The sequence below is a fragment of the Erpetoichthys calabaricus genome, chromosome 7, assembly GCF_900747795.2.
Source record: "Erpetoichthys calabaricus chromosome 7, fErpCal1.3, whole genome shotgun sequence".
Classification (NCBI taxonomy): domain Eukaryota; kingdom Metazoa; phylum Chordata; class Cladistia; order Polypteriformes; family Polypteridae; genus Erpetoichthys; species Erpetoichthys calabaricus.
In genome coordinates, this window is record NC_041400.2 from 168361844 (window position 1) to 168385506 (window position 23663).

Sequence of the window (23663 nt, forward strand, 5' to 3'; positions counted from 1 at the left end):
CATTTACCTGTGGAAAGAGTTAAAAAAAAAAAGAAATTAATAGGCATGCATACTTCATCAAAACAACACGTTTCCTTTCTTACAGTGCATTAGTGTCCATTTTTCCACCCGGTGTCTTTTGAGTCTGTCATCCCAGGACACCGTTGTTATATTTCAGCCAGGGAGCCTCACTGGCTGGAGTTCAGATATTTGTTTTGATATCTTTTTTTGTTCATTTTTGAGTCTTTGATTTACAGTATGTTCTTTATACTTTTGTTTATTATTATCTGTATTCTCTACATCTGTGCTATGTTCCTTGTGTTTTGGAAGTGGTTCCCCAAGAGGTGGGGCCACCTGTTCATCATCACAAGGGATCACCTTCAGCCCATTAAAGGTGGGAGCATCCAACAGTCCCTTGCAGTTCTTTCGAATGTGCTTGGGAGTTGGTGAGTTGTTCTTGTTATTTCTATACTTATTGGGAATTTCTCGATTTTTTTTTTTTTTTTTACCTCTTTTTGTCGGTTTCCACTACTGTTTGTGATTGGGACCTTGCTTTCGGTATTGACTTTTTTTGAAAAGGCAATCCCTTCTGTGCCTTTTTGCTTTGTGCTTATTTTTGTTATACAGAGCTTTTGTATTATAATTTCTTATAAAGATTCTATGTTACCCTCTTTGATTCTAGCCAGGGTTTTTGACAGGATTTCTCTCTCCAGTTAGCAATTTTGGATCTTTTCGGGACTTATGTGTTTTGGAAATCTGGAGCACATACCAAAATGCACCTCAAGGGATTGTGGGTTGCTCCCATCTTTATAGGACTGATGGCAATCCCTTGCAATGTTGGACAGGTGTGTGTGTGCGGGGGGTAGCATAGGAGTGGGGTGTCAACTTAAATCAAAGACTCAAAAATAAGCAAACAAGTCATAAAACAAGAATGTGAACATCAAAAAAATATAACAACCGCAACATTTTACAGGTCCAGCAATCCTGGCATTGTCTGCTTTCAGAATTCTGTGAGACAAAACTTGACACAGCAGGTTACACTGTTCATGCCATAATTTCAGGACACCTTAAAACAAATGCTCCCCAGAATTCCCATGATGGTTGTAATGAAACCAATGAGTCTTTTACCTGTCTCCTTGGACAAACCCTGCCTTTCAGCCTTGGGAACGTTTTTACAGGTGTTCAACCACGGTTCTATTCAATAAGGGCGCGCACAAAAAGGCGACCTTCAAAAGGGCGACCTCAATTGGGCACGGAGAATAAAAGCGTACATAAATAAAAGCGATCTTCAAAGGGGCAACCTAAATTGAGCGCCGAATAAAGGCGCGCGTAAATAAAGGCGAGCTTCAAAAGGACGACCTCAATTGAGCGCCGAATAAATGCGCGCACAAATAAAGGAGCGCTTCAAAAGGATGACCTTCGGAGCGAATTAAATTAATTGTCCTTGATTATGCTAATAGACCGCATCTCGAATATCTACGTGGCATTGCACATAATCTACAGCTTCAAGTGTAACTTGCTTTCACCTTTATATACATTCAGTCATTGCCTTAATCTAATTTTCTGTAATTTTGAAAACAAGGAAATATAGAGAGCTTTAGAAATAGTTCGTTAGAAGTTCATGCATTAATTAATTGGATGTTTTAATATTCTTGCTTTCACCTTTTTATACGTTCAATCATTGCCTTTATCTAATACATTTTCTGTAATTTTGTTGCGTTTGCCTTTATTCGCTGCGCCCAATTGACGTCACCCTTTTGAAGCACTCCTTTATTTATGCGCGCAGTTATTCGGCGCTCAATTGAGGTCATCCTTTTGAAGCGCTCCTTTATTTGCGCGCGCATTTATTCGGCGCTCAATTGAGGTTGTCCTTTTGAAGCGCGCCTTTATTTACGCGCGCCTTTATTCGGCGCTCAATTAAGGTCGCCCTTTTGAAGATCGCTTTTATTTATGAGCGGTTTTATTTGCCGTGCCCAATTGAGGTCGCCCTTTTGAAGGTCGCCTTTATGTGCGTGCCCTTATTGACGGATACCATTCAACCACACATGCACCCTCTAATAGGGGCTGTGGTTCCATGGTCTGATTTCCTCCACTTGTCTTCCTCCTCCAGGGACAAATGGTGGCCTCTGTGATTACATTTAAAAAAACTGAAAAGTCTCCACACAGCCTTATTGTTCAAGAATAAGTAGGTGTTTAGCCAGCTAGTCCAGTCATGCACTTTGTTATTCTTCTCTGCATGAGTATTCTGAAGTTTAAAGGAGTGGTTAATACACACATGTCCATCCAGTTTGAGGTGCCACACCCAACAAACCCCTACCCAGACCCATGCTTACTCATATCAGACCAGTTTGGAGCTGAACAATTCCTTCAGCTGCACATATTAAAAATACGATAGCAGACCCCAGTGTCCAAGTTTGTTTTAACAGGGTTTATGCATAGTAAGTTGGCAATCTTATCCACTGTGCCACCATTCCTTCCATTTTTTAATAAGACAGCTGACGTCAGTCTTGACATTTTCAGATACGAAATTCTTATTTTGAGATAATTTAAGTGCATGTCCCTGGGGTTACTGGAGAGCAGTGTCACAGGCAGATGTCAGTAATGAAATTATCACCAGAGGACACTGGTGATTTACATGCACAGCTCTCACTGGATTCACATTTGCTTTGGGCACTGTGTCATTCATTTTTTGTTTATTTTACGGGGGCATGGAAAGGCTGCAGCTATGTTGTTGGAGAAAGCAAAAGGTAAAGGGAGATGAAACTTGCGAGTGTTAATTGTATTAATATCTATTAAATAAAATGTTATCTTACCAACAGAGAATAGATTTAACAGAAAAACAAAGTGGCCACCCATTATGTCAGTTTTAAGCTTATTAGTATCTGCTACTGAAATTATTAATAGGAAAATAGCACTAAATGAAGAGGATAGAAAACAATTAAAACAGGCTTCCATCCTGCCATCCACCCTTTATTAAGCCTACAAAATCAGATGGGGAAAATATCTTTTGCAAAACAGCAGCTTTCCTCTCCTTCATTGTCAACTGGTCATTGTTGAACAATTCATTAATGGACAGATAATGCTGGGCTTCATTTAAGTTCATCAGTTTCAAATCACTTTGTGTTCCTGTCCATTTAACCAAATCTCTGCCTTTAAGAATGCCCGTTATTCATCCATCCCTTCGCTTATCCTGACCAGGGGAGCCTATCGCAGCTACTTGTGAAGATTGTACTCGCATTTTAACAAAGAATTTGTCACAGCCCTATGTGCCTGCACTCAGTGAAAGGTGCTATACAAAAATAAACTAAATTGACCTGAGCTGAATCCAAATTTCTTAACCAGATGGTCCCTGTTAACAAACGGAAGATATAAAATATATGAAATTAAGAATAAAATATGACATTAACATTTTTATCAGAATCACCTTTGCATTATTCAAGCTTTTTCCACACTAAACAGAGTCTATTAGTTATTCAACTGAGTTCCTAGTTAATTTATTGAAACTTCTTCATGTTAAATTTTTACTTTTTAAAATGATTGATTATGGAATTTAACGATAACACTTCACCCTATTTAGTATTCTCCTCTATTCTCAGCAAAGCTAGTCCAGATTTACACTTGGTATATATCTCATTAAGGAATATTAGGGTTAGCATCGTGGTGGGATGTGGGGGGTCCCTTTTTATTTGCACGCTGTCCCCTCTGGGTGCTTCAGTTTCCTTCCAAAGTCCAGAGACATTCAGGTAAGGTGGATTGGTGTTGCTAAATTGACCCGTGTGTTTGTGTGTGTGTGTGTTCATTATGTAATGAGCTGGCGCACCTTTCAGGGATTGCTCCTGCCTTGAACCTGGTGACTGCTGGGATAGGTTCCAGCTGCCCCAAGACCCTGTCCTGAATAAGCAGGTTATGAAAATGGATGGATGGATGGATAGCAGCTCTCTCTTCCCCATCTGCTGGCACCTTCCAATCTTCACATTCATTTTTTAATTCTATTTGCCTCTCAGTATCTACTTTCGCCTCAATCAATGGACACTTATCTGCCACATCCATCGGCGGAGCGAACAGCGGCTTTCTCTCTCCTTCCTTTTCTTCCTTAAAATATTGCCTGACAATCTCTACTGCCGCGTCTCTCCTTAAGCCTCACCCACAAACATCTGCATTATTTACATTTTTGAGTTTCTTTTATTTTCAGTTGCTTTCCTCACATCTTTTAGCTTATAATTTCTTATGCGCCTCTATCATGTCCTTACATAGTGTGGTGTCAAATGAACCAAATACAGGACAGCGAGCACCAAGACCAGTTATGCCTTACTATTATGCCATTTCTGTGACAGTTTCTTAATAAGCTCTTTGTGTAAGGAAGCTTTCTGCCCCAGGATTTCCACGGGCATTTCTTTATCTACCGTCACTACTCCCTGAAGTCTTGGACTCCCAACTACATGTCTCAGATTTGGACTTTTGCTGAAATCTGGTTCTGCAAGGAATTCTGTTTCATATCTCCAGGTTTGAAACAAACATAACATAATGTATAATTGTGAAGTTTGTGAGACATACCAGGAATGTTTATTGGGTTCCTCTACTCCCATCCTTGAAGATTAACACACACACAGATACCCATACACATACAATGAAAATATCTCGGGTAGGGCCAGTTGCCAGTCACCTCAATATTACACATAGAATTCTCTCCAGACATACATACAGTGCATCCAGAAAGTATTCACAGCGCATCACTTTTTCCACATTTTGTTATGTTACAGCCTTATTCCAAAATGGATTAAATTCACTTTTTTCCTCAGAATTCTACACACAACACCCCATAATGACAAAGTGAAAAAAGTTTACTTGAGATTTTTGCAAATTTATTAAAAATAAAAAAATTGAGAAAGCACATGTACATAAGTATTCACAGCCTTTGCCATGAAGCTCAAAATTGAGCTCAGGTGCATCCTGTTTCCCCTGATCATCCTTGAGATGTTTCTGCAGCTTAATTAGAGTCCACCTGTGGTAAATTCAGTTGATTGGACATGATTTGGAAAGGCACACACCTGTCTATATAAGGTCCCACACTTGACAGTTCATGTCAGAGCACAAACCAAGCATGAAGTCAAAGGAATTGTCTGTAGACCTCCAAGACAGGATTGTCTCGAGGCACAAATCTGGGGAAGGTTACAGAAAAATTTCTGCTGCTTTGAATGTCCCAATGAGCACAGTGGCCTCCATCATCCGTAAGTGGAAGAATTTCGAAACCACCAGGACTCTTCCTAGAGCTGGCCGACCATCTAAACTGAGCGATCGGGGGAGAAGGGCCTTAGTCAGGGAGGTGACCAAGAACCCGATGGTCACTCTGTCAGAGCTCCAGAGGTCCTCTGTGGAGAGAGGAGAACCTTCCAGAAGGACAACCATCTCTATAGCAATCCACCAATCAGGCCTGTATGGTAGAGTGGCCAGATGGAAGCCACTCCTTAGTAAAAGGCACATGGCAGCCCGCCTGGAGTTTGCCAAAAGGCACCTGAAGGACTCTCAGACCATGAGAAAGAAAATTCTCTGTTCTGATGAGACAAATATTGAACTCACGTTTGGAGGAAACCAGGCACCGCTCATCACCAGGCCAATACCATCCCTACAGTGAAGCATGGTGGTGGCAGCATCATGCTGTGGGGATGTTTTTCAGCGGCAGGAACTGGGAGACTAGTCAGGATAAAGGGAAAGATGACTGCAGCAATGTACAGAGAAATCCTGGATGAAAACCTGCTCCAGAGCGCTCTTGACCTCAGACTGGGGCGACGGTTCATCTTTCAGCAGGACAACAACCCTAAGCACACAGCCAAGATATCAAAGGAGTGGCTTCAGGACAACTCTGTGAATGTCCTTGAGTGGCCCAGCCAGAGCCCAGACTTGAATCCGATTTGAACATCTCTGGAGAGATCTTAAAATGGCTGTGCACCGACGCTTCCCATCCAACCTGATGGAGCTTGAGAGGTGCTGCAAAGAGGAATGGGCGAGACTGGCCAAGGATAGGTGTGCCAAGCTTGTGGCATCGTATTCAAAAAGACTTGAGGCTGTAATTGCTGCCAAAGGTGCATCAACAAAGTATTGAGCAAAGGCTGTGAATACTTATGTACATGGGATTTCTCAGTTTTTTTATTTTTAATAAATTTGCAAAAACCTCAAGTAAATTTTTTCACGTTGTCATTATGGGGTGTTGTGTGTAGAATTCTGAGGAAAAAAATGAATTTAATCCATTTTGGAATAAGGCTGTAACATAACAAAATGTGGAAAAAGTGATGCGCTGTGAATACTTTCCGGATGCACTGTATAGAGATCCTAGCCAGACAAAGCGGTTAGTAGTGCTGATTACGAGGCACTCTGCAACATTTCACATAGGATTCTCTACATAGGAACTCAGTATTGCCAGCACTAACAAACATAACGGTGTCATCCCGACACACATAAAAGACGCAAATCTTTTGGTTATCTGCCACTTACCAACCCAGCCATGTTTTACTTTTACCGCAGTTGTTATTGAGGGTTCACCTCGATAGCCTTGTTAAACCCCATGGGCAAGAAAGTGGCCCTCTTATTATTTCTGTCACTCTGTATAAAAGACAAAGCAAAGAAATATAAAAGCAACATGGTATTTATTAACATATAACAATACCAACATGAAGAAAATAAAACTGGTAGAGAAGTCTGAATATAAACAGCAGTAGAAAACTGCAGGGTGCATGATTTTGATTTAGCAATCGGTGTTCCTCATAGATTACGTTTTTTGATGTCACACGTTTTTTGATGTTACACATCTCTCGATCTGACGTCACTTCCTCTGTCACGGTTCTGTTGATGTCATCTTTGGTCCCTCAGTTGAGCTATACTGTATATGTTAAAGTGCACAGGTGGCGTTTTGGGACATATGACATTGCACACATTCGATTTGCTATCTTGTCCTGATGACGATCAAAGTGTCTGACCTTTCAAGTACCTCTGCATGCCTTCGTTTCTCAAGCTGTAAACTAACTGTACAATCCTTGTCCTCTAAATTTTCCGTTCTTTACTAAGTTATAAATTAATTAACGCACGTTCTGTGGCATCTGTACTCTTTTCCCAATCCCATGTCATAAACTATTTGAAGAGAACCTGACTGGAACAAATGTATAAATTACTGATACAACACAGGAAGAATGTGTAAGAAAAGATGCTTGCAATGCATGTAATTAAATTAATTTAAATTCAATTCATCAGGGTCATCAGGCGCTATTGATAAATAAAGCAGTGTGTCATCTGCATAGCTGTGGTAGCTCACCTTCTGCTTTGAGATAATCTGATCTAGTGAAAGCATATAGATTGAAAAAAGCAGTAGACTCAAAATAGATCATTGTGGTACAAAATATACAGTATAATGAGTATCTGAAGTATAATCACCATAACTAACAAAGACTTTCTCTACCTGTTAAATAAGACTGAAACCAATTTAAAATTCTGCCAGAGAAGCTCACCCATTGTCCAAGGTGATTTATAAGAATTCTGTGGTCTATGGTGTCAAATGCTATGCTCCGGTCTAACAGAACAAGAACAGATATGAGGCCTTTGTCCAAATTAACGTGCAAATCATTTACTACTTTAACTAGCATAGTTTCTGTACTGTGATTTATTCTAAAAACTGACTGAAACTTGTCAAGAATATAATATTTATCAAGTAATCATTAAGCTGCTTAATTACTGCCTTTTCTAGAATTTTATTTAAGAAAGGCAGGTTAGAAATTAGTCAAAGATTGTCAAAGACAGAGGACACACATAACATAACATGCTCAAACCTGCTTAGTCCACTTGAGGGTCACAGCTGTTGGCACCAGTCCTGGGAGCACTGGGTGCAGGGAAGGTAACAGATAAGTTCAGAGCAGCAATCTATCACTGGACCCAATGATGCACAAACCCATATTCACACAGGAGCCAATCCAGAATCATCAAGTAATCTAACATGTATGTGTCAAACTGAATTAAAATAATCAAATCTAAAACTGTTTAGTCTAAAAAACAATTTTGGTGTACAAGTCTCCAGTCTTTAGTGTATAAGCAGTGTGATTTAGTGGTAAATGAGCTGAACTTCAATGTCTGCCTAGCTAGTTACTTGATCTTGTGTTCTGTTTGTGTAAAACAAAGAAATAAATGGTAGTGAAAAAGCTCTTTTAAGTCATCTTGGATAAATGTGTCAGCCAAGTATATATTAGAAAAAGCAGCACTTGCAGCTGTGCAGAGAAGAACAACCAGGTGCATCCCAGGACTTAAGGAGACGTCCTTCTGTGACAGACTCAGAGAATTAAACCTGTTCAGTCTTGAGCTGAGGAGACTGTGTGTGGTCCTAATCCAGATCTTCTGGTTCCTCAAAGGTTTTGATAAAGCAGATCCAGTTGAATTCTTTCATCTTAAGGGTGAATCACATATTCGAGGATGCCAGTGGAAATTTAGGGGGAGTGCATTTAGGACTGAAGCCAGAAAGCACTTCTTTACCCAAAGAGCTGTGAAAATCTGGAACAAACTACCGAGACATGAAACAGAAACCTTCACAACCTTTAAGAAGTATCTGGATGAGATATTTGGACAGCTTAGTAATTAGCTAAACAAACAAGCTTGTTGGCCTCGATGTTTTTTTAGGTTTTTATGTTCTTTTAGTACAGTAAGTAGCATGTCTGTGTGACTTTATTCATTCACATGAAGATAAGGGCATTTCTATGAAGAAACACCATGCCATTCATTAAAAATGCGTAGGAGTACCCGAAGAAGGGCTATGACATAAACATAAAAGTCAGCATTTGTGCATTCTGTGCAGTGACACTGTAATATGATAATCAACTGTTGTTTTGCATGGAGAGAAGTTAAAATAATTTCTTGAGTGACAGGAAGGAGTTTCAGTGTTCAGAAAATTGCATACCTTTTACAGATTAATATTTTACCTTTTCAAAAAAATGACGTTTTGTACAGTTGCACAGGTGAAAGAGGGCAATAAACTGGATTAAGCAATTTCAGTAATGAATTGACAGATGGATGCTCCAGAGTGCTGATTAACTGCCTGCCATTGTTTGTCAAGTCTCTGCAGATCAAAAATCTCTCCTTTGTCAAGCCTTCCTACAATACCTCTTTAATTGACCGTATGGAGCTGCATGTCATGAGAGAACTTATCCATAATGATATAGATGACTCAGGCATAGACTTTGGTTAAGACTGAATAAACAAGTCCAGCAATTTTAAAACTCAAATGAAGACAGGACATAAACCAATTGGATAGCAACGAGACAGAAATTTTGTTCAAGAACCACTAAGAGGGGAAAAAAAGATGAAGCAAAAATCTAATGAAATGTTCAACCAGAAAGTTAATCAACAATGAAAAGCTAGAGACAACTAGGAATCGAGTCAGTGACAGAACAATATGGCCAACTGAGGCAATGGCCATGTGTTGTCCTGTGCAGATCTTTCCTAAAAAAAGCATGATCAAAAGAGTGGAGCTTTTGTGACGTCATCATCATATGACAGTCAAATGGCAAATATATCCAGTTCTCGTTATCTGCAGGGTTTACATTCCAGAAAAAAACCCATGGATACAAAAACCACAGATACAAAAATACTGCTCCTATGGCAGAAATGGTGGTAGGTTACAGCAGCCTGCCTGCTTGAAGATAGGACCATTGGGGGAAACAGGGTCTGGTTGATGCACTGACCCTCAGCTCTCACCCTTCGAGGCTCAGTAATGATCCTTCCTCAGGTTCACCTATGGAAACCTTATTATGACTTTTACTTCCTCAATAGTCAAGTTCGATCATCTTCTAGGTGCTCTGCCAGAGGCCACATGCGACTGCAGCAGGAGGACCTCACTAAACCATCCATTCATTAGTAGCGACGCACTGCATGCACAAAGTACTGGGACTTAATCGTTGTGAGGCGTCCCCTTCCTTACTCTTCTGGGGCCTCATGTATAAACGGTGCGTATGCACAGAAATGTTGCGTACGAACGTTTCCACGCTCAAATCGCGATGTATAAAACCTAAGCTTGGCATAAAGCCACGCACATTTTCACGGTACTTCATACCCTGGCGTACGCAATTTCTCTGCTTGGTTTTTCAGACTGGCGGCACCCAGCATCAAAGCAGTGCTACTGTTCCTGTGTGGTCACCCTTTCTTTCTTAGATCCACATTCCTGACACGGCTTTATAAATACACTGAAACTAACTGCATATTGTTTATTAGTGTAATGCGTCTGATTGTAATTAACCTTTGGCAATATAATGGTCCAGGGAATAGCCATAGTATTCCAAATACCATAACTGCTTTAGCGTTGTTACTCACTGCATCATCTTCTTCTTTCAGCTGCTCCCGTTAAGGGTTGCCACAGCAGATCATCTTTTTCCACATTACTCTCACTGCACCACTCGGAGTATTTATATCACTGTATCTGAGTGGGGAATCACAGCAGCAGCTGATTGGAAAGAGAATTATCGGTATACAGCATGAAGCAGATGCTGCCTCAGCCATGGCAAAACACTTTAGAGTCTTTCTTATACGGACTTCGTGGTTTAGAAAAAGTTTCATCCCAAGAACTATAAACGCACTAAATCAGTCCATCAAGTGCTCCTTGTAGAACTGTTTGGAATTATAAGTACAATTACCTCACTGTAAACTTGCACTACAGTTATAATATTGCACAACCTGCGCCACTTTATAAAGCGCATATTTACATATGATGACAATATCATTTTTAAGATGAAATGCAGCAAAATGTGTTGATTATATTATACAGATAAAATTTTAACTTCATTTAAATAATCTGTATTGTTAATAATTAAACATGTGAGGACACGGTGCCACAGCGCTAGCTAGTTCAGGGATTGTTCCTGCATTGCGTTGTATTCTTGCTGGTGCTGACACGACACTGGAAGGATAAACGGATAGAATAATTAAACATGTACTACGAAGATATTTCAATGTTCCTTAAAAGTTTTGAAGAATCGGCGTTCTAAGCTTACAAATGGCTTCACGTCTATTACAGAGCTGATTGTGTAGCGATTGGGTATTTGGAGAAAGAAAAGTAAGGACAGGAATTGGAGGTTAGTACGTTTGAAAGAGACAGTACTGCTGTGATAAATTATTTCATCGAAGGTAGCGCATGGCGCAGCAAGCCTCTTGCGTGAGACACAACCAATCAATGCACCACCGTTTTCCCATGTTTAATAACATGTTTTCATTCCTATCATCATGAAAAAGATATCACGTATACATCTCAGTATTTTAATTATTCAGAGAGCTGTAATATCATGAATGCAATGGATTCTGTGTCCTGTCGGAGAAAGAGAAAGAACAGAAGCACGTAGTGTTTCACACACACAGAGCACATAGAAGATCAAATACAGAACAAAGCATTTAACGTGTTACTTGAGAAACTAGTAAAATAAACGATTTTAAGATGAAGTTTATGATGTTCTACTTTAATGACAAAATAAACTACGTGATTAAAGTGGAAATTTCGAGATTAAAGTTGACATTTCGTGCTTTTTTCCCCACTGTGTGCCAATTTTTTTTCTCTCTACCCTAATAAGCTTTCATATGACACTCAGACTGTCCGCTATGAGTCGCCTTTTCACGCCGACTTTGATATGTAATTTCTTTTTTGTTTCGGGCACTGTGCGACTTTGTGAACTTGAGCTTTCGAGTTTCTCCGACACTATGTCACTCGATCAACTTTCTTTTGTTGATTATACCACTGTTTAAACCAACAAATAGTACGTTTTTCCTTTGCCTCCACTTGGTATTCGCTGAAATTCTTATATTTTCCCCCGTGCTTTTTCCATTGTCTTTTCACAGAAGGCTATTTATATAGATTTGCATATTCAAAGAGGCATAATTCTGGGAGGAGTTGGGGCGGGACAGAAGGCACGTGCGTTACTTTTTACGCTAATCGGGATTTATGTAGTGGAAGAATGTAAAAGTTTGCGTGCGCACAGATTCCTGCATCTGGATTTTTCTGTGCGTACGCACATTTCCGTTTTTGTGCTTACGCCATGTTATAGTGTGAATTCTACGCACGACGTTATACATGAGGCCCCTGGTCCAGAGCCAGGGCCGTTATGGGTGCCGTCATTATGTGCTCTTTGTTGTCCTGGTTGCTATGCAGTTTCTAGGTAAAGTTAACAGGAATTGAGCAATGCATGACATTATGGGGTCATAGGTATAAAGGCTGGCATCTAACACTTCTTGTCTTCTCCAAGTTTGTGGGTATTGTGACTACTCTGTGATTGAATATCTTGTTCTTTCTGGATAATGACTTTCATTCTGATATTAGACTTTTTGAATTCCTCTTTTTGACAAGACAAAAGGTCTGTTGTGTCATAATTTCATTGCTTTTTTGTATTCATTTAATTTTATGGTCACAGACACTTTATCCTTGTATAGGTTTCATCATGTTGTTGTTGACAATGGTGCTCATTGCCAGTCCAGTGAAACAGATGCATGTAATGTCATACCATAATCCCTATTTAAGATGGAGGCATACTCTTCTTTACTTCTCAATTTAATTACAAAAAAGGAAAGACATGTTTTCTCAAAAATCATATCTCCTTTTTTAAAAAGAACATGTATAATTTATGAAATGTTTTTGCTTTGTTTTTTACTTGAATTCTTAGGTATTGTTGCAGCATAATTGTACTGGCATTCTCAATTTTCTTTACCACCACACTGATGCTTCTTAGGAAAGTTCTTGGAACTTGTTTGCATCTGCTGCTCTACAATCCTCACAATTTGGCTTTTGGATTTTTGAATTTGTTTTTTGGATGGCACTTTTTGGTTTGCTCTTTTTAGATGAAGGTTTAGTTTTCTGAAGTTTGATTTGATTCTTTGAGTTTCCATTTTTAAGAATTCGTTTTTTGTTTTTTTTGTTTTTTTTTTTTGTATTCTGTCTAGTGGCTGTGCTTTCAGTTTTGCCAATCAGTCTACTCCTTATTTTGATTTTTATTTGTGTTTTAAATTAAAGTGAGTTAATTATTTCTGTATTTATTTTTCCATTCTTTGTCTGTTTATTTCACAATATTTTTGTGTTAATGAATATAATCATTAATCTAACCATTTTCCTATTATTAAATGGGAATGATTTAGGTGGGACTGGTTTCTTGGTCTGGGTGGACTCAATGTAGTCTTGTGGGTAGCCTTTCAGCAGCAGTTCTGACATTGACACCATGTAATCATCATTGTCTGGTAAAACCCGCTAGAATTCTGGAATGTGGCTCAAGATACAGTCTGACACTGTTTATCTCACTGATAAACTCCATTCTTCTGGTCCTGGTAGTGGACTTAAAAAAAATGTCAGTGTTTAAATTTCAGAAACAGTTTACTGAGATTATGACAAATGTGGAGGGGGCAAGGTGGCACATTAATTGGTCCTGCTGCCTGACAAGTCATGAGAACCCCAAGCTTATCAGTGCTCATGTGGGGTTTATACATTTTGTTGTGGATTTTTCTCAGTGTGCTTTGTTTTTCTCACACATCACAAAGATGTGAATATTACATTAATACTCAAACCTGAATTCACTTCTTTGCTTGTGCGTGACTCTTGATGTGTGAGACTGTCCTATAGTGGAGTAATGAATAATATGGGGATGACCTGGGCTCAATGTGCAATGCTAAAATAGGATTCATTGAATGGGAGGATGGACTGATCATTCTACAGATATTAAAATATACTCTTAAGTATAGTGTAAACCTGCAGTGTCTCCTTAACATGGGCTGTGATTTCAAGAAAGGAGCACAGTGCAATAGCTTAGATTTTTTTTCTTAGGGGAAATTATTTTTACATTTCTTCTAATTAAACCCACTTTATCCAGTATTGATATACTGACATGACTATTCCCCAATTCACTTTAAACACATTAACAAAATGTGTTTAACTTCATATTCCCCTAAGGGTTTACCTCTGTGTGAATACTGTCAGCTAACCAAGAATTACTTACTGTTCAGGACGTGTGGTTGTGGTGGGCAAATAAATCTAAATAAGAGCTGACAGGCTGCTTTAAGGCAGAGGGACGCTGAGGAAAAATAGAATAATTTGAAAAATAAGTAAAGAAATGTATTGATACAACATTTGACAAGATTTATTTGTGATTTACAATGCTGCTTAAAATAAAATGATCAAACACCTAATCTAATTCAGGGACTTTTTACATAGTTTTATCTTCTATGTTGCTGCTATGCAGGTTATTTCCCTTTTAAAAATCTATCTATCTATCTATCTATCTATCTATCTATCTATCTATCTATCTATCTATCTATCTATCTATCTATCTATCTATCTATCTATCTATCTATCTATCTATCTATCTAATGTACAATTATCCAAAGTGCAGGTGAGTTATATGGCCTTTCTCACTTTGCTAGCACTTTCCTGTCCTTACACATCGGTAACAGCCAACACCGTCACTACATTCCCGCTGGATTAGAGGTGTGGAACATTCTGCTAAACTGGTAAAGGTTAGGAATACCCTCAATGGATATCTTTTTCCCTTTATGAGATGAGTTAGTTTCATAGATGGACAAAGTCAGATTGTCTATCACTAGCCAGGTTTCCATCCAAGGAGTTTTTGCGAAAAAATATTTAGCGCTTCAAATTTTTTACCGATATAGCTGATGGAAATGCTAATTATCGATAAAATGTTGTACATGTCGACATAATATTTTTCCGTTTAACTTTAGCGCATAAATTCCATGTCGATACTTCAGATGTCGCAAAAACTACATTGGAAACAGTTTTTGTCGGAAAAAAGGGCTTTAACGCAAATAAATGTGTCACATTTTCATCACGTGCAATCAAAACGAGAATGGCGGAGCGGTTCGCATGGTCTGATGAAGAGAGGTTTTTTTTTGATTAAACGTCGTTATTTTGTATTAATTCAAATTTCAGTTTTAATTAAAAACCTTAAGGGAAGCAGGTTAATTCAGTTGTTATCGCACTGAGAAGGGATGTTGAAAGGTAGGCTCACCTGTACAGATCTGATGCTGCAAACACAGCTGCATCATCGGCACTTCCAGAAGTGCCAACGCAAATGTCTCGTAACATGCACCTGTCATCAACAAGGGCCTGGAGAACAATAGATGGCCACCCTTTGCGATTAATGTAATCGCGGTAGCCTTCCGTCGGGGGAAGAATAGGCACATGCGTGCCATCCAGCGCACCGTAAATCTGTGGCACAAGATGCACCAAGGAATTGCGGTGTGCAATTTCATTGGCCTCCGCAACAGTCGGAAGTCTGATATAACGGCGCATTAATTTTTCTTTAATAGCGGTGCACACAGCATATACACATCGATGGACGGTAGTTTTACTAACCCCGAAAGTTTCTCCAACTACTCTATACTCGGCGCAGGTTGCCAGCTTGTAAAGGGCGATGGCAATCCGCTTTTGGGTTGGAACCGGTGGTCGGTGGCAACCTGTGATGGGCGCAACATCAGTACTGATGAATCCACAAAACATCTCAAACGTCGGCCGTGTCATTCTAAAATGTTGCAGCCAGAGATTTTCTGTGAAGTGTCTCTCCACCACCTCCTCCCAGAAGGTCTTATTCCGTCGTCTCTCCCATACCCGTGGGTTTCGTCGCACTGGGGTACTTTCTTCGAGCTCTAGGGCTATCAGACAAGCAACTGCTTCATTCTGCTGTCGTCTTCGGATATTATGTACAATTCCAATTATTTGTGAAACTGAAATAACAGTAAGCTGGCAAATTTAAAAAAACTCTGAATAATCTCTCCATTTCTTTGTTTCTTTGTTTAGTGGAGGGGGCGTAACGTGGAAAACAAAAGGTAGATAATTTGCGACATACACAAAATTATGTATGGAAACGGCTCAAGGGCAGATTTTTTTCGCGATACAACAAAAGTTATGCGACAGTTCGTTTTGGGGGGGATGACGTCATCACGCACACCATTTTATCGATAAAAAGCCAGTTTGATGGAAACAGGCTGGAGACAGCAAATTTCGCACATTTGTTTTACGTATATTCTGTTTGTCGATAACAAAACGTCGCAAAAAACTGGATGGAAACTTAGCTAGTGAAGACAAGGATAACTGTAACTTATAGTTCATATAAAGTGTGTATACAGATGTATGGTTTTATGTATAAGTGCTTTTCTCTCTTCTATGTATATACTGTAACTGTAAAAGTATATTTTCATTTTACTTGTCATTTTCTTTCTCTTAATAAATATTAATCATATTCGTGATCTACAACTTTGAAATACCATAAAGCAGCACTCTGCATGCCTATATTACTGATTCCCATTCTTTCAAAGTTTTGTGAAAAGGAGTAACTTTGAGCCCTTGTATCCCATTCCTGTGTGAACCCCTGGCTTTGGTTGACGTACCACTTCAAGCCCTTCTCATCATTTCTGCTGAAGTCACCTACTGGTTTGCTGTTTATCATAAGGGTATAATTTCCTGTACAGAATGTGGTCCAAAAATGGCCTAAAAATGAGTGGTTTTTCAGGTCCATGGGGCCAAAAATGCAGGTGAACCCCAAAAAGCTTGACATCTTGCATAACTAGGCATCAAGATAATTACAATGGTTTATCATATGTGAGTTTTTTCTCATACCAAAATGATTTCAAATCTTGCACATGAGTAATGAGTAATGAACTTTTGAATGCGAAAAAATGAATTTTAATTAATTAATGTCTTTGAAGTTTTAATGGAGTGAAGATATATTTATTCATTCATATTCTGAGTCGACATTTTCAATTTAAGGGATATAAGGAACCAAAGTCAATCCAGTCAACATTTCTGACAGGTCGTGAGAAGCAAAACAGGAAAGTTTTGATTCATAAACAGTTTTTGCGAAACTTGCAGTAAAATTTGTCTTGCAGGGGGTTTCGAAATTTGAGTAACATAAAGAGTGTTTAGGGGTTTTTAAAGGTTTTGTTTTGTACATAAAGATGGGGATAAGGGTTCATTCACACCTTTGGGTTTACCTGTGTTCTTTTCTTCTGCTCCGTAAAGCATACACACCAGTTCTATTTTTGCCTCTTGTTCACATCACCAGAAAACTTTTCTAAAATGTACCATGCTGTATATTTCCACATGCATTTCCACAAACGTACAAACTTGTGTGCTGCTGTGTTTTCATCACAGGAAAACTCGGTATACAAAAAGTAGCTGCTGCCAACACCGCCGTTATGTTTTTCTAGTTGTGGATTTGCACCCTTCTGGTGATGTTTTTTTTTTCTTTAATTTAATAATCTTTAATTTATTGAAATACTGAATGGCAGGCAAAAACATGCTGAATGAATGAATGAGAATATTCCCAGAGAGGAACTAAGCATCTTTCTTTCTTTTTTTTTGAGTGCACTTTTTTGCAAATGTTTTTCCGAGGCACAACACTGACTTCAACGCAAATTCAATTTTTTGCAAATTGTTACTGTTCACAGAATAGGAGACAGTCCTGGTTTAGATATCGTTCTCTCAGAGGGGGCATACGAACAGTCACAGAAGACCAAGCCATAACATTCCTATTTTTAAAGGAAATTGATTATCTGGGTAAAGCCTATAAGACCACTCAGTAAATTGGATCAGGTTGGGAGTGAAAGGTGGTTTGTTGGAGCTGTTAGCCAGTCAGGTACAGAATTAGGACTAAAAAGTGAGTTACAATTTAACACAAAACCCGTATATCTTTCACTTGTGGGACTCTGCTTGAAATTTGCAAAGGAGGAAGTGCTATAAAAATCTTGAATGCACCCTCACTCATCCATTGTTGAAATTGTTTATAGAGAGCAGGAGGCTACCTTGTCGTCATCAACCTCAAGGCAGGAATCAGCCCTAGAGAAGAAAATCACTGGGCAAACATCCACACTCACTCACTTATTTATTCATTCTCAAACCTTTTTAATCCAAGTCAGGGTCATAGGGGGTTGGCGCCTATCCTAGTATCGCTGGGCACACAACAGAACACAGATCTGAACTGAGCATCTGTCCATTACGGATGCCCACAATGCCAAGTTCAGAGTAACCAATTAAATTAATTTGTATGCCTATGGAAATGTGCAAACACAATCGGAGTACCTGGAGAAGACCCATGTAGATGTGACTCAAACTCCACATTTCCTACAAGCAGATGCAGGATTCAAGCTCTGGATGCTGAATCCATGAAGAAGCAACACTACCACTGTGCTTTCGTGCTACGCCATCACTCACTCATTTGTGCCAGTTTGTCTAACACACACTTTTAGGGTGTGAGAGAAATATTAGAGAACTCTTGTGCAGACACAGGGAGAGCATGAAAACACCACAGAGACAGTAACCAGGTGCGGGATTCATTCATAGTTCTGGGGAGCTGTGAGGCAGCAGTACTAACCACCACCACACTACCCATATTGAACAGAGCTGGACAGTATTTTGATGGATACGTAGGTAGCCTGAAATAAATTCAGATTTCACTGATCTCATTAAAGGTGTTTTCACAATTAGCAGAAGTCACTTAGCTATTGCTTTAAAATTTGTTTTGTTTTGTTTTCTTATAGGATCGGTGGAGCGGTTCCAGTTGTGTTTTCCTTTTTCTCAGAGGTTCTTGCAAGAGAAAAAAGAGGAGAGCATCTGAGTTGGCTCTGCATGTTCTGGATGATTGGTGGAATCTATGCTTCAGCCATGGCATGGGCCATAATACCACACTATGGTAAGAATTATTGTGCCTTGGTCCCAACTACTTAATAAGAATTATTGTGCCTTGGTACTAATTACTTCCTACTTTCTTATTGTGCTCAATTAGACTTTTTTGATTGATAAAATAAGAAACTAAAGATGTCTTTCTAGAATGGATGCTCAGTGGGTAGAACTGTATCCTTGGAAGTCCAGGAACCTGGGTTTGATGTCTGGCCTGGTCATAATCTGAGTAGACTTTACACATTTTCACGATGGTCAAGTGGGTTTGTTAGTAATTCTAAACTGACCCCCTTATGAGTGAGTGTGAGTGTGCCACATGATGGAAAGGTGCCCTTTCCACAATTGATTCTTGCTTTTCCTTGTATATTTTGGCATCCTTGTTGAATGTCCCTCTTCAGACAGGTAGAGCAATACTTATGAGGTGGTTTGATATTGCAAAACCTGAAGGGTGTTTAATCACAGAGTTTACTGATACAGGACTTATCATCGGGTTACAAACAGGAAACTACAACAAACCTTAGCAGAACAATTGTCTTCAGACACAGAGATGTGAAATGGTAATAAAACCTTAGTTCTGAATTCAGTGTAATGATGATAAGCAATGGCTGACTGTACAGTAAATCATTTCTATACTGCAGATTTAGCATAAAATCTATAAATAAAGTGTCACATGCCCACTAACAAAAATAGATAGATAAGCAGATAGATAGTGTAATCACTAGGGGGTGCCACTGAGCCCAAAAACCACAGACATGGCAATACCCAACACAATTCCAGGTTCAATTAATGTTTTCATTTGGCAAGACAGCTTCTTCACAAAAACACCAGCAAAATAAACCAATACCAGTAGAATGTTGCCCACTGCCTCCTGAATCTGACTCAGTTAAGGTGAGGCAGAGGGCTTTTTTTTTAAGCTAGACCCGGGAACTGCTTTAGATCTCCTGTCCAGGTCACTCAGAGCATTTCTGGATCATGTGGAAACCAGGGTAGTTCTCCCCGGGCAGCACCTCTGGAGGTCACCAGACACCTCGACAGGGCTGCATCTTCAGACTCTAACTCCCCTGCCACACTGCAGGTGTCCTGATCAGGTTTTGCTTTGAGGAACACTGCCACCTGCCATACACTCAGAATGAACTGCTCCTGGTGAGCCCATGCCTTCCATTATGGCATCCTGGCTGGGTCTGAATCCTTCCTTTATCCTGGTCAGGATGTCTGTCCTTCCTTTTTTGTACCTATAATAGATAGATGGATAGGAAAGGCACTATGATAGATAGATAGATAGATAGATCCCCACCTCCAGACCAAACAGTAAAGCAGAATATCCATGATCGACTGTACAGTAATTTCTATACTGCAGGTATAGCTCGAAATATATAAATAAAGTGTTACATGTCAACTAACATAAACAGAAAGATAGACAGATAGATCCCCAACTCCAGATCAAACAGTAAAGCGGGGCATCATGGGGTATGGTGAGATAAAATTATAAAGATCCAGCATGTAACAGTATATCCGACAGCAGGGCAGAGGTATTCAATTATGCTGCCTAATGTAAAGAACTTTTTTGTGTCCCATTTGCCCAAACGCCTGTTTAACTTTACCAGGCATGAAATGATGCACTGAATTCACAGACAGACCCTACTGCTGTACAGGCTTTACAAAGCAATGCATTCTCTGAACACAGGGGGAAAAAATCAATAACTAATATTCTTTTGGAATAAAGTAAAACATTCAAAAATATTAGCTTTAAAACAGTAAAACACAAAATTATGAAAGATTATTTGTGCCAAAATTAAATGCATTCTAATGTGTTAACTACATTGCAATGCAATGCATATGATACATTTAATTAATTTTGGCACGTTTTTATCGTGTCATAATTTAAAACATCGATCCAACCATTTTTCACTACAGCGCACAATTTTCATGTCAGTTCAAAATGCAATACAAAGCATATTGCATTTTAATATATGTCCATAGTTTGCATATTATGCCTAAAAGCAAAGTAAATGCACTGCATTTTGCTTAGCAGCTGCTCTGAGTGTATTGTATTTTGATTCAAGACCACATATTAATCAAATCAAAATCAAAACTGAATGTCATCAAATGACCAATCAATGTCAAAATGTGGGCCAGGAGGCGAAAACAGTTAGTATAAAAAGTATCCAATGAAGAGAAAAGGAGAGAGGACTGTTCCTTGTGGTCATCCTGTTTTGCTCACATCCATATCAGAAACACAGTCCTTGAGTCTCACAAACTTCACTCTGCTAAACAGATAGTCCTTTATCCAGGACACCATACTCTCAGCCACCTGCATATCTCTGAGCTGACCCCTTAACAACAATGGCCGGATGGTATTGAAGGTGCCTGGAGGAATCAAAAAACATAATCCTCACACTGCTGCCAGCTTTGTTCAGATGAGAAAAAGGCCTTGTGGAGCAGATAGATAATTACATCTTCTATTCCAATCTTTGTCCAAAAGGCAAGCTGCAGTGGGCCCAAGTGGTCTGTTACAAGAAGACTTGTATAGTCTGGGGCTTGCCTCTTGAAGGTCTTCATAATGTGGGATATAAGGGCCAATGGTCTGAAGTCAATGGTTAGAAAAATAACGAGAGGTTTGGTTCGCACATTAATTTACAAATGAGATTATTTACGACATTTACTTACAAAGGGTTTCAGAAAAAAACTCAATAATGAATTAATAATCTTAAGATTATGAGATAACAAAGCACTTAGCATTACAAATATATTTCTAATTGACTGAACTGCCTTATAATTTTAATTTTGACTGATGGTTTCTTATACACTGGTACTGTGAGTGCTGTGCAGAGTGGAGGCAGAACTTCTGCATTTTTCCCAGTGGATTCTGGTGTTCGTCAGGGGTGTGTTTTAACTTCTACTACTGGATGTTAGGCAGGGTCATGGGGTCCAGTGGCTGTGTGGCATCTGTTGGTGAAGAAAGATTCTCTAATCTTGACTTTGCCGGTGATGCTGTGATCTTCGTGGTGTCAATGGAGGCTCTGATTGGGGCGCTTGAGAGACTGAGGTGAGGAGTCTGAGTGTCTGAGGTTGCGACTGTCCTGGATAAAAACCAAGATCCAGGCCTTTAATGACCTCTTGGGCACAGCCATCAGCAGTGTGTCTGTCTGCGGAAAGAATGTCAACCTTGTTGAGAGGTTTACTTACCTTGGCATTGACATTCATGTCTCTGGTGACTCTTCCTGTGAAGTCAGTAGACAGATTGGGAGGTCAGGGGGGGTCATGAGGTCGTTGGAAAGGGGTGTGTGGCGCTCCCGATATCTATGCAAAAGGACGAAGGTCCAAGACTTTAGAGTCCTGGTGCTTCCTGTCTTGCTATATGATTGTGAGACATGGACGCTATCCAGTGACTTGAGATGAAGACTGGACTCCTTTGGTACTGTGTCTCTCCGGGGAATCCTTGGGTACCACTGGTTTGACTTTGTGTCAAATGAGCGGTTGCTCATGGAGTCCCAAATGAGGCACATTACCTGCATTGTGAGGGAGCGTCCGTTACAGCACTATAGCCATGTGACTCAATTCCCGGAAAGTGATCCGGCTCGCGGGATTCTTATTGTTGAGGACCCGAGTGGTTGGACCAGGCTAAGGGGACGTCCACGTAACACCTGGCTGCGGCAGATTGAAGGTCATTTCCGGAGGGTGGGAATGGACGTGTCTGCCTGGGGGGTTGCCAACTGGGATCTCAAGCTGTTTCGTCTTGTGGTTGGTGTGGCAATGCACTGTACCAGTGCCTGCTCCCCAACCTGACCTGACCTGATGGTTTCTTGGTCACTTAGTCCAACAGGATAAGAAAATAAGTCCAGAGAGTAATCTTCGTACCAAAGGCTCAACTGAGTAGTTTAGTAGTTAAGTTTATTGTCATTGCCCTTTTCAGAAGAGAGGTCCTCACAGGCTCAATACAGAATAGAAAAATAGAATAATCAATCTTCTGTGGACGTACATATCCTTTCAGCAATAATTGCAAAAAGAATAAATGTTCTATTACTACAAAAATTAAGATGATTCATGCAGCTTCTAAAGATTTGGGAAAAACTAATGGGATTAAATGTCAAGTTGTAACCAAGTCAATATTAAGATCTCCAAAATGGAAGGAGGACAGCTGTTATGATTCAGTCAAGAAAACTAATAAAACATCAGCTGCTGGGAGCCAGTAACCACTAAAGTAACATTTTGCTCTCAAAGCTGGACTACAAAAGCGAAAGAACAAGTCAAAGCAAAAACATGAAAATGACCTGAGCAGAAAGAATCATTCATGTGTGTAATTTTTGGGCTCAACTCTTGAGTAATATCAGGGACAATGGCCGAACGTATTCTCTGGCCAAGGGAAATAGGGCATTAGTTGATGTAAAATGAATCTGTCCAGCTTCCAAATATTGATTTAAAAAAGTTTAAAATATTGATTGTTTAGATCACTTTTGTGTTTCAAAAAGAACAAGGAAAACATTTACTCATTCTGTGTAAAGAAAATGCTATTCTATTAACTATGATCGGCAGTCTTCTGATGTATTTTTGCAGTGCTGTTAATGCCCCTAGGCTTGAAGAGGCATTTCATCCATCAGTATACCACAGCTGGAGAAAAAATAAAAGTCGTTTGTTCAGTTATGCCATTAGCATCCGGCCATCTTTGCTATTTGCCTTGAGCTCCCAGCTATCCTTAATGGAAAGCACCCTTTTTGTGATGCTCCTCAATGAGAGGCAGCAAGCTTTAAGTGCTGACCTCAGGAGACGGCATCCTCCAAATTTGGAGCTGTGGACGTGTTTTTAATTTTGTGATACCTTTATTTCAATTCATCAATCTGTGTTAAAATGTTTTAACATGCGAGCCAAGCAAATCAGTAGATAATTACAACATAATGGAACGTATGCAGATGTTCTCTTTATATGTCTCTGTCATGCAATGAATTTATAATTAGAATTGCTCCGTGCATGGATAACAATTAGTAAACTGAAATGAACAATTTCAAAC

At 39.5% G+C, this 23663-nt stretch overlaps 1 protein-coding gene across 1 annotated transcript in view; it reads left to right on the forward strand.

Annotated features, from left to right (window-relative positions):
- The window catches only part of sv2ca (synaptic vesicle glycoprotein 2Ca), a 305314-nt gene that overhangs the window by 180467 nt on the left and 101184 nt on the right, over positions 1-23663 (forward strand). The window contains exon 4 of the mRNA XM_028805696.2: positions 18520-18671. Coding sequence (XP_028661529.2) covers positions 18520-18671 — 152 coding nt within the window. The remainder of the gene's footprint in view (positions 1-18519; positions 18672-23663) is intronic.